This window comes from Alosa pseudoharengus, unplaced genomic scaffold (genome assembly GCF_046254945.1).
Source record: "Alosa pseudoharengus isolate Yale_2024_CS ecotype anadromous, Long Island Sound unplaced genomic scaffold, YU_APseudo_1.1 YU_APseudo_1.1_scf_13, whole genome shotgun sequence".
NCBI classification, from domain to species: Eukaryota; Metazoa; Chordata; class Actinopteri; order Clupeiformes; family Clupeidae; genus Alosa; species Alosa pseudoharengus.
This window is the reverse complement of record NW_027468598.1, coordinates 21,051,468-21,065,076: the sequence shown is the minus strand read 5'-3', so window position 1 is coordinate 21,065,076 and position 13,609 is coordinate 21,051,468. Positions and strand designations below refer to the sequence as shown.

Genomic DNA, 13,609 nt, shown 5'->3' with positions numbered 1-13,609 from the left:
TCCACAAGATACGCAGGATCGCAGCAAATGGGAGGACCTTCTGATGCGCGTTCAAGGTACGACAATCTGATCAGTAACACCAAATGTTGAAGGAATATTCTTAATTTTAGCCAAATGCTTCATTTGACATCGCCGTGTAGGCTGAAATGAGGGTAAAAAGTTTTACTGTTCCACTGAGTAGTTGCAAGTCCCTAACAAATAACCCCCGTCTGCTTTATAAATATGAACTTTAGAGTATCTCAATTACTCACTTATCAGTGAGGTTAATGATGCTAGGATCTGAGGGACAAGCCATATTTTTACAGTCTATGGGAAGTCATTTTGGGTGATGCATTTCACATGACGCGCATGTGACCGGTGAAGACTGCAGTTTCTCCTTAGACAGCGGTTGGTAGTATTTTTCCACATAGCTCTCCACTTCATCACGCGTTGTCGAAGGTCGAAGCGTGTCCCGCCTTGATGCATCACCAAGTCGTGGGTCTACGAGTTCTTACGCAAGAATATTACTCATGATGACTAGAGAATAGCACCACAAGGCCAGATGAGCTAGAGTAATAATAAAACCGTTATATCCAATAACAGAAGCAATATTTAGGCACCATTACTTAAAAAAAGTTCTAGATAAATAATTTAAGCCAATGCGGCTTTTACTGGTGTTCTCACCTGCAGGGCCAATTTCACACAAATGCATTACAAAATACTGCCAAGGAAAAAAAGCGATTAGTCTAGGACTAGGTTTAATTAGTGCAGAGACACAAAGCACACCAAACATGTAGATCAGGACCTCTACAGAGCCACCAATGTTTCTGTACAGTAACTGATTTTATGGTTTGCCAGGATATGCAATTCAACCAGTAGATTGTGGCTCCGAAGACAGTTGTCAGTACAGTTCATCTGGGACTAGGCAAAGGCCTTTTATTATAAGCATGCATCTGTGGTGTCACTGGTAAACATCACAACACCAGAATTATATGTTGTTATGCAGCACCAGAGAGAGAGAAAAAAGGACGGTACACAGGATTGGGACCAAGTTTGTTTATTGTATGTACACAACAACACATTACACACGGGATGGATAGAGCATCTGAAAGACAAAAGAGAAAGAGAGCAGTTAGTGCAGTGTTCATTTCCAGTGACACAGTTAAGTGCTACAAGCAGAAGGCAGCAAAAACAGGTCAATAAGTCAATAAGACCCTGGAGAATCAAGGTCAATGATAGCAACACAGAGCATCCCCAATGCAGGATTTTGGATTTTATCATGAGTTACTGAAAATAGTTTGTCAAGTAAACAAATGTAACAGGAGTGTTTGAGGATCAGACAACTGTCTAAAGGGTTGATTCCACAAAACTTGAAAGACCATTCCTGAGGGTGCATTGTGGTAGATCACTAAATGCATTACAGACATCACCAGTGCCCAGAACTGATGTGTAATTCTAATCAATGAGTGATTCTGAGGCTGTGAGGGGGAAAAAGGGGACTTGGATACAAATAATCTGTTATTGCAGCACAAACTTTCCTAAAGTAAACAATCAGTCAAAGTTTGTTTCATGTTAGAAAAAAATGATTGCACTTGCTGGGATGTGAAGAAAAACTATTAAATCTACACAAGACGTTAAGACAAAATGAATCTGACTGCAAACAGAGCAGAACATTCGGCTATTCCGGCAGAAGCAAGCATGACATTTCAGTCCAGCTGCTAAACATCAGCATTTCCAATGATACCCAGTGTCTTGTACGACAAATGTGGGCCTATATGTAGGAGACAAACTTCCCCATAGTTTAAGCTTGTGCAAGCATCTTATTAGTGACTGAATTGAGCCATAGAACACAAGATTCCTAGACCTAGAGTCAGCAGAAACCCTTTGGTACTGAAGGGAATAGCTGAAGTAATGTGTATGTTAAAATAAAATTCCAGGCACGGCTTGTCTGCATAGTGAGCACACATCCTCAGTGGCTCGGTTTGTAGCCTGCTTCTTAACGCCTAGTTTGACCACATAAACTAGAAATTCTGACTTGCAACGTTTGGAATTCTCAAAATCGCCAAATGCTTCAAGTAGAATGTGTGACTAAGGTTGGTGGAAATGGGTTTAATCACAAACTCATTTCTTGCCATTTACTCAGGTGTTTCCCGTTAGAATTAATCTATTAATCTTAGATTGAACCTTATTCAACCATTACAAACACAGACAACCATACTTCCGTGGCTATCAATTTCTACAAATTGAACCTTTGGCATGATTTTTTTTTTTTTTAAAGATTTTAGCAGGTTCTTTTAGACAGTTCATCATTCATTTTGATACATTGTCATTCTACTATATGCCAAGCTAGATTTGTGTTTCAACAAAATTTAAGAAATGTATACCATAAAAATACTTAAGTTATTAGGCAAGCTGCTAGCAAATATTGTCCATTATTCATTTTAGAGAAAACCGTTGTGGTCTTTTTTTGATCCAGGGATCTACTTCACCCTGAACATCACTTACTGGCAGAAATAGGAAAGGATCAACAGTGGTCCCAATCTTACACTTGTCATGACCACTTAAAACCAACTCAAGTAACAGTTTTTCATGTTATACATGAATGAATTTGAATGAATTTCTCAAACTCCATTTGACAAAGAAGAAATCAGACAGAAGCCAAAAAAAAAAAAAAAGACACCCACCTAAATGACTGAGGGTAAATAATTTGCCGACAAAGATGTAAAAATGTATTTTAAGTGATTCATACAAATCCAGATGGAGATCTGAGTCTGAAGGGATTTGAATGGTACCCTGAGCTACCAAGGTTAAAACTCCCAAGAAATACTTCAACAGCTGGTCACTAGTGATTAGGGCTGTCACTTTACGTTCGAAAATCGATTGCACAATCGATTGGACCAAACACAAGTTTCGAAAACTAAAATAAGGAATCGATTTTAACCAAATATGTACACTATTAATTTTAAACGAATTAAACAAATAAAAAGGATAGATGTAACAAAATTCACAAACAAGAATATAAGAATATAAAATAATTCCGAAGTGCAGTAAGCATTGCGAAAGCTAAAAAGAAAATTCCCACCAATTTTACGCACCGGAAACAGCGGTTTGAATCAGCTGCTGTGCTGCTCGTGTTTTGCCAAAAAATGGAGGACAACGCGATCAACCTGTGCGACATGAGAGACGAGTGATAGGAGGAGTTCGATGTGGAAGTACTTCGGATTTTTGGTATATCAAACTATGGAGAAGAACAAAAGCGGTAGGCTATGCAAACTGTGCAAACGAGTTCTACTTAGGCGAAATTTGTTTGAAATTTCTAATCGTAAACACAGACACAGGTACGTTGAAGCCTGCAGCAGTACTGCAGGCACGAAACTTCATGCCAATAAATCATCAGAAATATTGCTGGCTTGCGTCTACAAGCGCCCTCTTTACGTTCGTCCTAATGCCTTTTAGTTGTTTGTGAATTGGCCTATATTTGCGTCGAAAATGGAAACGTCTTCAGACATGAAAAATCGATTTTACAATCGATTCAATGAACACTTGTCTCAAAAATCGAACAGGATTTTTTCACAAAAGTGACAGCCCTACTAGTGATGCACAGGTCAACCCATAACCCCTGGCTCAAGCGGGTGCAGGTAAGAGTGCAGATAATACTGCGGATTGCAGGAAGGTCTGGTCAAAATTGCTGGATAACAGTGATCCAAACTACAAGTGATGGGTATTGGGTTGGGATTCCCACATCCTCTTCCCCTGTCCGTTTCAAACGTACATGCACACCAGAGGGTGCAGCATCTGTCCCTTCACACATCTTAGGCTGGTGTCAATAACTTGTGTTGGCCGACCACACCATAAAAACCTACCATGCATCTTCTCCACACTCGACAGCCTTATACAATAGCCTATAGGGAAAATAAATCTAATTTTGCATAACTGTAGCAAAGTATAATAGGCAGCCGAATCTTCTTATACATTTGCAATAGTTTTTGGCAAGTTTTGAAATTAGCACTTCGCCAGCAAGCAGTTCTTTGTGGGCAATTGTGCTAAAGTTTGCTTGCTAACAACTTAAACTGGCTGGCAGACACGTCGTAAATAACCTCACTTATTTGCTGGTTACAGTAACTAGGCCAATGGATTTTACGGTGTCTATTTCTCGATAATTTACAAAATCTAAGCAAGAAAAGGCCAAACAAATAAGATTAATATTTCTGCAGGACAGTTTATGGAGTTTGCCATCCTGAGTACCGTTTCGGTCATACAGTCTATGATTTCGGTGGGGAGCGATGCAGACACAGGAGATACCGACGTTCTAGCGGTGAAATGCAACGATGCAAAGCAACCCGACGCAGAACCATAAAATGGTCACAACGCCGTAGGAGTGACGCAGAAGCATGTTGAGCCCTTAAGAGAAGTAAGAAATGTGAATGGTATTCATGCGTGTGTATGTGCGAGTGTGCGCACAAAGCTTGTGAGGAAGAGGCAGAAAGAGACCGGAGGGAGGGTTGCCCATTTTGTCGTTTCAGCTCAGAAACATTAAATTGAGTTTGATGTACGTTTCAGACAACACTGACATTGAATTATCCGGACTACACTACATTGGATTCTCTCATTAACACAAAAATGGCAATTAATTGAATTTGTATGCATCATCTTGTAGAATAAAACATCATGGCCACTCCATGTAGATGCAATCATCTAGCCTTATGTTAAAATTAGCAATTCACCAGTAGGATTGGATTCAAGTCGAGATTTAAAGCATACTTTCGGCAGGTCAGATTCAATCTCCACATGGATCGGGTGAGTGTTGGTAAAGAAAACCTTATCCCGTGCATCACTACGGCAACAAGGAGAGACCTATGTGAGGATGAGGAAAGAGAAGCATCCAGTACTTACCACTCGCACCCTGTGTCCAATTGCCTTTGCGGGAAGGTTGCTGCTGAATTTGGCACGCACCATACCACTGCTCCCGTGAGCACGAGTGACCTTGCCCCAGATGACCCTCGTCTTGTTGGGTTTGCCACCGGGTGTCTTTGTGCTCCTGAAAACAGCAACAATTGGATAGCAATCAAACACTGTCAAACATATATGGAAAATGCTCGCTATGTGAAACAGCTAAACCTCTGCAAGATATTTGCTATTGTTTAGTATCTTACGTAGCGAAGCACATAAAGAATAGTTTCACACATTCTGTACATGCCATAAAGTTATCCTACACTACCATCTATAACACGAACATAGCATCCTTCAATTCACAACCTCCACACATGAAAATATATCTGCATATCAGTGTAGCGTGCCTGACGACAGGACCAGGCTGACCATTTTACTCATAAAAGGCAGACAATGCAAGACTGCAAACAGCAACAAGGGAACAAGAGGGAACTTACTTCTTGGCCTTGTAGACATATGCGCAGCGTTTGCCCAGGTAGAAATCTACCTCGTCGCGTGTGTAAACTCCCTCTACCTTCAGAAGGGCCGTATGCTCACGCTGGTTCCTCAGGCCACGCTTGTAGCCAGTAAAGATGGCCTTGCTCCACAGTCTACAGGATAAACAAATACATCCAGTTATGATACGTACAGCTAAAACAACCAACCATGTTTAGTACTTCTAAAGGTGTAATCTATAAGATCACCACATCACAAAACAAATCTTAAATAGCATCACAAGTCCCACTCTGAAGACAAAACATGAGGCATTTGGAGAGCCAGTCAGGCCCCCCACCATACTTCCAGCCCAAAACACCACAAATGGTAAAGGAAAAGTTTCATTAGGTCAGAGACTCACCTTCCAGGCATTATTAGTGACTTTCGTCCAGGCTTGGCAAACCTGACAGAAAATACAATACAAATACAATGCAGTTAGATTGGATGAATGATCATTACAGTCAAATAGTTCCATAGGAGCCACAGAAAAAAATACTCTTATCCCTCTCACAAATGAATCACTTGCTTAAATATAACGTTATGTGTCTCAAACAATTAGAGAATATGCCATAATTAGTCTATTGGTTTGGCTAACGAACTAGCCAGCGGTAGCCAACATTAGGCATGTAACGTTAGCGGTTGAATCTTAGCTTGCTTCCAATCTTCTGAATAATTGAGAGCATAAACAGTAACACAAAGCGAGCCGAAGAGGCGAAACTGTCTGGTGAGATCAAACCTTGGTTCTCAATTCATTTCTAGATAAAGGTAATTCTGCTTTCGACAGTTCCGACACTACTTCGTGTGGACAACTTCGGTTTCGAGACTAGCCATAACAGCATCCACGTAAAATCTCTGGCATCCCTGATACATCTGTGTGCAAATTAATTTACCTATGAACCGTAACTGTTCCTTAACTTGTAGTGGGAATTATTGTAGACAAATAAGGCTGTTTTCATTTTTAAAAATACACTTTATATATCTCTAATTCTTTCACGTACCTGCACTGTAAGAAAAAATGGAGGAAAAGGAAGTCTGAAAGGCATGCTGGGAAATTAACATCGACGGTGGCCTAACGTCCGCCTGATTAAAATAGTATGTTGATAAATATATTTAGTTAATTTTCTATAGATAAAAATGCGATATAGTAGAAATACAACGATTGAGTATAAGGGCATTTAGTTAAATCCTACTGGTGTAGATTCAAGTGGTTTTACTTGAGCTCACAGAAAATCTGCTACCATAGTAACCGCTGACAACTTTGCAACACTAGATGACAGGTGAGTATTGGTTTGCTAAGATATCCTAGATCAGTTTCTGAAAGTTGTCGTGCGATTTTGATTAATGCATGTACCAACTTATTGTATATTATAAATAATCATTATTTTCTGTCTTTATTAGGTAACTAACTTCTAACTAACTGACTTCTTCTCTGTCTTTACTGTAACGTTACTCTTGTGAAGTCAACATAATGTAGGCTATTGTAAGTTAGCAGCTCGCTAGCAAACCACTGGCTTGTATGGATCATCGTCGATTATGATTTAATTTTAACTGCTGTTGAAAAGCATTGTAAATATACTATTTCTGTGACTATATTTTATATCATTGTACTGACAGTGCATTCAACCAGACACCCAGGTAAGTTAAATCACTGATGCCACATGTAACTATTTGCAGCGAAACAGCAGGATGTCTGTGGAAATTTCAGGCGCACAGCTCGTCAGGGTGTGCACAGTTCTCCAGGACTGTGCAGACCAGCTTGCAGTTTTGGGAAACATCATGCCTGATACCTACCATGGTCGCCCAGAGGCTGACTCGGTAGGCTGCATCAAACGCCTTTAAAAATCTGCAATGACAAAGGCATTGTCAATTAATTTAATGCTATATAGTATTGTAAAAGAGACAATCAAAGGCATTTGGTGTAACCTTACATTTTTCATCTCTGTGCTCTTATGTTAGGTGGTGGGAGCAGACATCAGTGGAGTCATTTCACAACATAGAGAGGCAGAGCAGAGTTTGAAGACAGTTCGTCAAAGTCATGCTGAGGGTGGTGCTATAACAGAGGCTGTGCAAGAATTGCACAAATCACACAAAGAACTAGACCGCACCATGGAAACAAATCCACTATCACCTGATAACCTTGCTAAAGTCCAGAGGGACAGGTATGCTACATGGAATAGTCTAACTCATGCATGGCGATGAGTCACATTAGTTTGTCATAAATGTGTTATAACTTTTCCATCATGTGTGCTACAGGCAGTTTTTAGCCGAGGTGATCATAAATGTGTTGGCAGAGGTAAAAGAAAAAGGAACATTTGAAAGCTTATTATTGGCTGTAGAAGAGGAGAAGAAGAAAAAAGCCCATCTGTTGGATATTATAATAAGGTAAAACCCGTAGACTTTGAGCTCAGACCCTCCAATGACCCATCTTTTACAAAGGAGAATTACCCAAGCTCATTGATGCCATCATCATCTTAATTAATACTATGAAGAGTTCAGATGCCAAACCCTCTAAATCTGTCTGAGCACTTTTCTTTTAAATAAGCATTTTTTTGTCAGGCTTCTATAGGTTTCTGCCTACAAATCAATATTTCAGACCAGGAAGAGAGTGGTATTTAGCGGGTTTTTGAAGCAAAATGATTTGATTAACATATACTATGTGTGGAGAGCATTCACTCACCATCGTTATCTAATTTTTTGATGGAGGTCGCGTTTAGAGGTTTTTGCATCTGAACACTTCATATGCACTCTACCAGACTTCAACACTAACAGTCATTTTGAGCTTGAGGAGTCGATGCAATGAGCATTTTGGACCTTTCTGAGAATCCTTTTGTATAAGAATAGAAACAAAGTGTTAAAAAGGGGCTCAGTCTACAAACATAACATGCATGACTTTTTAAACATTTCGGTCAGTTAGGTTATTCTATTGGATGTGGAGATGGCAGTGACAGTGCAGGTGTTTTGTAGGGAGGAGGAGGGCAGACGACGGACTAAAGCCTTGCAGAGACAGCTTCAGGACATCCGCAAGGAAAAAACACTGGAGTTGCAGGTAGCAAAATGTGCTAAAACATCAAAAGCATTATGGTTATGATAGCGTTGTAACATGTGCCAAGACTTTATAATGGTAAGATAATGGTAAGAGTATAAACAAGCTGATCATGTACAGAAGGAGAGGGACCAAACACAACTTTTTCTTTAGTGCCGAGTCTGACAGTTACGTAAAAGCCAGAGATTTTTGGAGCAGTGCATCACCCCTTAGTTCTGTTGGTGCCTCCTACAGAGGCGTGAGGAGATGACGGCCCATCTTAAGGACCAGCTGCAGGAGATGAAAGTCAAGACAAGCTTGGAGAGGAAGTATGTTAAAAACAGCACAGAGTTACTGGTCTATCAAGGACAAAAACTCAACACACACCAGGAGAAATTGATGGAAGATGACATAAAGGTGAGTTTGTGTGTGTTTGTATGTGCTACTAGGACAGATGTAGTTATTAATGATAGCTACTGACTGAAAACATCTTGGGCCTAAAACATTGCAGTTTGTTTTTCAGGATGTCAGACATAAAATGTAGTTGTCTTACAATCATCGATGTAGTGGTAAAATAAGAGGTGGGTAAAGTATGAATTCTGTGAGGTGGACTGCGCCGTGCGGTATTAGATTTTTCAGAACATGTTTGATAATGGTGGAGGTTATTGTCCAATGTTTATAACAATGTCAGTGGTATTAAATGGTTCCTAGAGTGTAGATATTGTGAATGTGGATAATACACTGTGCTTTTTGAATGTTAAAAGTTGCCTGGTAAATACACTCTTTTGAGAGTTGGATAAACTCTAACAAGAGGTGGATAAACTCTATTTCTAAAATTTCAGAGGTGGATAAACTGTGTTTACTTGCGTTTAGCCTCCACTACATCCCTGCTTACAATCATGCCCACTTGTGATCTTCCAGTATGTTATCTATGAGCTAATGATTCCTGTGTGCAGCTCCTTCAGAACAAAATGGAGATGGAGAGGCGTGCTCACATGGAGATGGAGATCTTCCTTAAAGAAAACCTGTCTGTGAGTGCAAAAGGCTACATGGCAACCTTAAAAGTATTAGGCTGCCACTAATAGCATTTCTTTTTCAGAGATGTTTGTGAATTAGATAGTTAGATGTGAATTTAGTGAATATTTTGTGGTTATTTGGTTCTAATTTAAGTAATACTCGATGTGATTTCCAGAGGCTGGGAGAAAAGTTAGAGTACTGGATGGAACGGTATGAAAAAGACATGGAGGACAAGCAACAGGAACTCAACACTCTAAAGAATGCAAAGTACAGCAACCTTGCTCAGTTGCAGGATCTGGCGAAGAAGGTGAGCATGGCATGGCCACGTTAACCTTTAGGTTGTAATCGACTTTAAGTAGCTAATTTAAACTTGGCTTGCAAGTCATTCTCCTTTGAGACACTGAGCAGCACTCTTTGCCAATGGTCACTTTCTGAACTGTTTTGTTGCATCATGTGTTGCATGAAAGTAACTTCTTTGCATACTCTCTATAGCATGCTAATTACAGGAGATCCTTCCAGCCATAACTTTAAAATACTATGTAGAATGAGAGTGGCTGAGGTTCAGATGAGTTAGCAGATGTAATTGTTCAACCGTGCCTGTGTTCTTTAGTATCGGGAGAGTGAGCAGGTGGTCATTGAGAACAGGATTGAGAAGGAGAACCTCCGTAAGATGCTGGAGAAACAACAGATGGAACGTCTCGCGGCAACCAAGGTAAACATGCCACCCGTCCAGTCCTTTCCTCTCTTTGAGTCTGCCATAGCATGTAAGATAACTCTTTCTCACATCTGGACAAGTAGTTAGATAGATAGATAGATACTTTATTGATCCCCAGGGGAAATTCAAGTTATCTGTTCATTTAACTATTTACCTATTCAGATGACGAGTGATTGTTCTTGCTGTAGCAGTCAGTTTATCACTGTATTTATTACTGAGGTCTTATTACCCTAAAAGTTTATTTCATTATTTATTGTTATCTTTTTATCATAAAAATATTACTACTCCACCCTGTGTTACTACCAATTGGCTTGTACTCACGTTTGCATGTTTTCCCTTTCAGATCCAGTCATGGTGGAGGGGCACAATGGCTTGTACTCACGTTTGCATGTTTTCCCTTTCAGATCCAGTCATGGTGGAGGGGCACAATGGTGCGCAGAGGACTGGGCCAGTACAAGAAGGGAAAGAAGGGAAAAGACGGCAAGAAGGGCAAGAAGAAAAAGAAGTAGAAGGAAAAAAGAAACAAAAAGATTCCGACTGCCAATTATCAAATATTTTATTTGGAAATTCAGGTCCCTTTAGAGTGTGTTATTTTATATATAATGCTCCCCTGGTCACATTAGGTAAACTAAGAGGTTGTATAATGGTCAGCTAGTATTTAATGAAGTGGCGGCATTCCTCGATACCTTGACCAGAATATGCCAGATACATTTCATCTGGATAGCTCTATAATTTTTTCAATCAACACACGGTATTACAGAAGAGCAATTAAGTTATTCCCTTGATCTCTAGTTTATCCAAAACTTCTGCAGACAGCTTTATAATATATAAAGGTCTTCCATAAAGTAATTAAAAATTAAGATAAAAAACACAACTGCACACAAAGCCGAAATGGGAAACTTTTTATTAATGCATTTTAAAATAACATCAAATATCCATTCCAAAAAAAAAAAAAATCATATTTTTTTCCATTTACTTAGAATCCAATACAGTATATTTTGCGGGACACTTGCTCAGAAAACAAAAGAAGTAAAAATGCAAAGTAAAAACTTAAAAAATAAAGGGCAAGTCCAAGGCTGTAGTAAAGCGAAGAAGATCCTCTGGTGCACGTGGGAAGTGGTACATACTTGTAAACGTATGGAATGTATTTATGTACTGTACAGTGTCACGCAGGGGAGGGCCTGCACTAGGGTCACATGATCCATCGCTGCTGGGGAAACACCCAAGTCAGAATTTAAAATAAAAATAAAAACAATTACACTAAAAATATCTATACAAAAAAACAATAATAATATAATAATTATAATTCGATTGCTTTTAACTTCCCTTTTCATAACTCATAGGTCTATAAAAAAGCAAGTTAAAATAGAAAAAAAATACTTTGACTCTGTATCCTTATGCTTCTTTTTTCTTAACTTTCTTTTTTTTAAATCTGATGTGAAAGTTTTACGCAGGGCCCCGTCTCATCAGCCCTACTGCCAGGCTGAGAAGGAACTTGTAAAAATACAAAATGGCCTCTTTAAAAACGTCCCCTCCACTGACCCTGTATGCTCAGTATATTGCCCCACTCGCTGCTTGTGTGCGAAGAGTATCCTCACCCTTGACTGGCTGCCTTATCGCTCTAAGTGTTTCTATTTCGACTTTATACATATTTGTGTGCATACCCGGGCTTGAAGACTCAGCTGACTTGAACATCACTAAGTGAATCCTGTGTACAGCATTTAAAAGAGACTGTCGGTGTGTGTAACTGTGTGTGTGTGTGTGTGTGTGTGTGTGTCCTTCTACACACCTGACAAACTGCTCTGGAAAGGATACGCAGCCTGGTGGTCACCAGGCTTAGAAAGAGCAAGCCATGCACGCGTGACTACAGCAACAAAAAAAGACTGAAGGCCAGGGTGCGCACCTTGATCGAGACACACCGACCTGCTTCAGAAGGACTAAGAAAATATTCTCGACTACAGCAGTCACCAGTCATATTGCCTTTAATGTCAGACAAGACCTTTTTTTTTCTCCTTTTTTCAGTTTTTTTGTTTAGATTTTAAATATGAAGTCCCCTACCCATCCCACCCCCTCCCTCAACTGTGCCTTATGCATGCTTGGTTATGAATTACACAGGAGACAGATTCTACTGAGGAACAACAACCGTCAGTTACATCCTCCCTGTTACCTGTCCTTAAGAGTGAAAAACAAAACGTTTTTTTTTTTATATATATATATATATATATTTTACATTTCATTCAGTAACCGTAGGCCACATATATATCTGCTAAAGAGAGCTCAACCATGCTACCGTTACATGAAAACCCGGCAAAGTCTTTTCTTCTTTTTTTTTAAATGTAGTGTCTGATTGTGAGGCTCATTAAAACCTTGCCAGACAGCAGGGTGTTGGATCCACTGAACCGGCGGTGTGATTTGAGCTGGACCAGTCAGAGCCTAAGCTGCTCTTTGGGTTTAGCTAACTCTGGTCGTCACTGTGGGTTACAGGTTTATAGTGGCTTCTCTCTCTGAATTTCACTCCTTAAATTATTCATCCCAAAGCACAGAGTCAATTTCATCTCCAGGGCATCTGTCACTGGGGTAAAAACTACAATGGAACAAGTAGTCCATCCCAATTTCACATTACACTATCTACTGCTAAATTTATGCAGTTTTGAATGGGATGGTATCAAGGATGCATTGCAGTCCATACAGCAAAAGAGCTGATGCCATGCTGCCATATTAACTGTACTGTAACCTTGCAGCATCCATTGCAGCTGCAGCAACCTACTGCCATCTTGTGGCCCAACCTAGAGGGCCATGTTCACACATAGCAGCAATGCTCCCTCACATGCTTTCTGCAGAAGACAAGGTTTCCCCTCCGCTAGCAGCTAATTTATTAGCCAATGAGTTCTAGTGCCTATTGGGCAAGGGGGCTATATCTGGCCAATCACCCTGTTCTCAAGTCAACCCTCTGGATCACCATGGTTACCCTTCTGACGACCCTGTATGAGCAGGGATCTGACAAATAACGGTCCCAAGTGTTAAACTAATGAAATAATAATAATAATAATAATATATTTCTTATTGTCATCATAATAATGTTATATTAATATGGTGCAAAATAAAATAACAAGAGACAAGAGGAACAGAAAAAGTGATAGAAAAAAAAATTAAAATCACTATTTCAAGAAAAAATAAACAAATCTCTTCCTGTCTATGTATGTAGTGTCCTGTCCTGTTGTCCAAATAAGAGTCAAGAATGTCAGTCATCCATCCGTGGAGTGGTAGTGCCGCTCCAGTCTGAGGCGCTGCTCCCCACTCCTCTCCTCTCCTCACAAAGGAAGCCACCCAGATTTGGGGGAAGGGTTGGTGGCCTGGTGTGGTTCTTCTCCATGTGTCTTGTGTCTTGTGTCTACAAGTGTGTATTTATGAATGATGTTTGAGTGGAGGGCTGGACTAGAGTGTGTGGGTGG

The 13,609-nt window shown here is 39.9% G+C and overlaps 3 protein-coding genes across 5 annotated transcripts in view; 1 reads left to right on the top strand and 2 right to left on the bottom strand.

Moving 5' to 3' along the window:
- Positions 1-1,020: 1,020 nt before the first annotated feature.
- Positions 1,021-6,426, bottom strand: rpl35a (ribosomal protein L35a). Of its 2 annotated transcripts, none has more exons than XM_076282493.1 (5): positions 6,402-6,426; positions 5,765-5,806; positions 5,367-5,519; positions 4,873-5,017; positions 1,021-1,084 (listed from the first exon to the last, which is right to left on the bottom strand). In XM_076282493.1, exons 2-5 carry the CDS (start codon positions 5,773-5,775, stop codon positions 1,061-1,063), a joined length of 333 nt encoding a protein of 110 aa, XP_076138608.1. In that variant the 5' UTR covers positions 5,776-5,806; positions 6,402-6,426; the 3' UTR covers positions 1,021-1,060. The 2 variants fall into 2 exon arrangements, with proteins under 2 accessions (XP_076138608.1, XP_076138610.1); XM_076282495.1 differs by lacking the exon at positions 6,402-6,426 and adding an exon at positions 6,294-6,318.
- Positions 6,427-7,089: 663 nt separating this feature from the next.
- drc9 (dynein regulatory complex subunit 9) lies at positions 7,090-10,898 on the top strand. The gene is made up of 9 exons (XM_076281571.1): positions 7,090-7,218; positions 7,360-7,562; positions 7,657-7,785; positions 8,368-8,449; positions 8,681-8,842; positions 9,382-9,456; positions 9,618-9,749; positions 10,053-10,154; positions 10,562-10,898. Exons 1-9 carry the CDS (start codon positions 7,090-7,092, stop codon positions 10,664-10,666), a joined length of 1,119 nt encoding a protein of 372 aa, XP_076137686.1. The 3' UTR covers positions 10,667-10,898.
- Positions 10,899-11,058: 160 nt separating this feature from the next.
- The window catches only part of lrch3 (leucine-rich repeats and calponin homology (CH) domain containing 3), a 33,979-nt gene continuing 31,428 nt past the window's right edge, over positions 11,059-13,609 (bottom strand). Inside the window, exon 20 of one of the 2 annotated variants that reach the window (XM_076282491.1) lies at positions 11,059-13,609. This exon is cut by the window's right edge and continues 335 nt beyond it. The gene's annotated coding sequence lies outside the window, so the exon portion shown is untranslated. The other variant, XM_076282492.1, reaches the window with a different exon arrangement.

Bases quoted from the DNA above. Each gene is read 5' to 3' on its own strand.
- drc9 (XM_076281571.1), top strand. From the start codon at position 7,090: ATGTCTGTGGAAATTTCAGGCGCACAGCTCGTCAGGGTGTGCACAGTT. The intron at 7,219-7,359 runs GTAGGCTGCATC...CTCTTATGTTAG, and splicing joins GTCGCCCAGAGGCTGACTCG to GTGGTGGGAGCAGACATCAG. The intron at 7,563-7,656 runs GTATGCTACATG...TGTGTGCTACAG, and splicing joins GCTAAAGTCCAGAGGGACAG to GCAGTTTTTAGCCGAGGTGA.
- rpl35a (XM_076282493.1), bottom strand. The intron at 5,018-5,366 runs GTAAGTTCCCTC...TGCTGTTTTCAG, and splicing joins TATGTCTACAAGGCCAAGAA to GAGCACAAAGACACCCGGTG. The intron at 1,085-4,872 runs GTAAGTACTGGA...TTTGTCTTTCAG, and splicing joins TTGGACACAGGGTGCGAGTG to ATGCTCTATCCATCCCGTGT.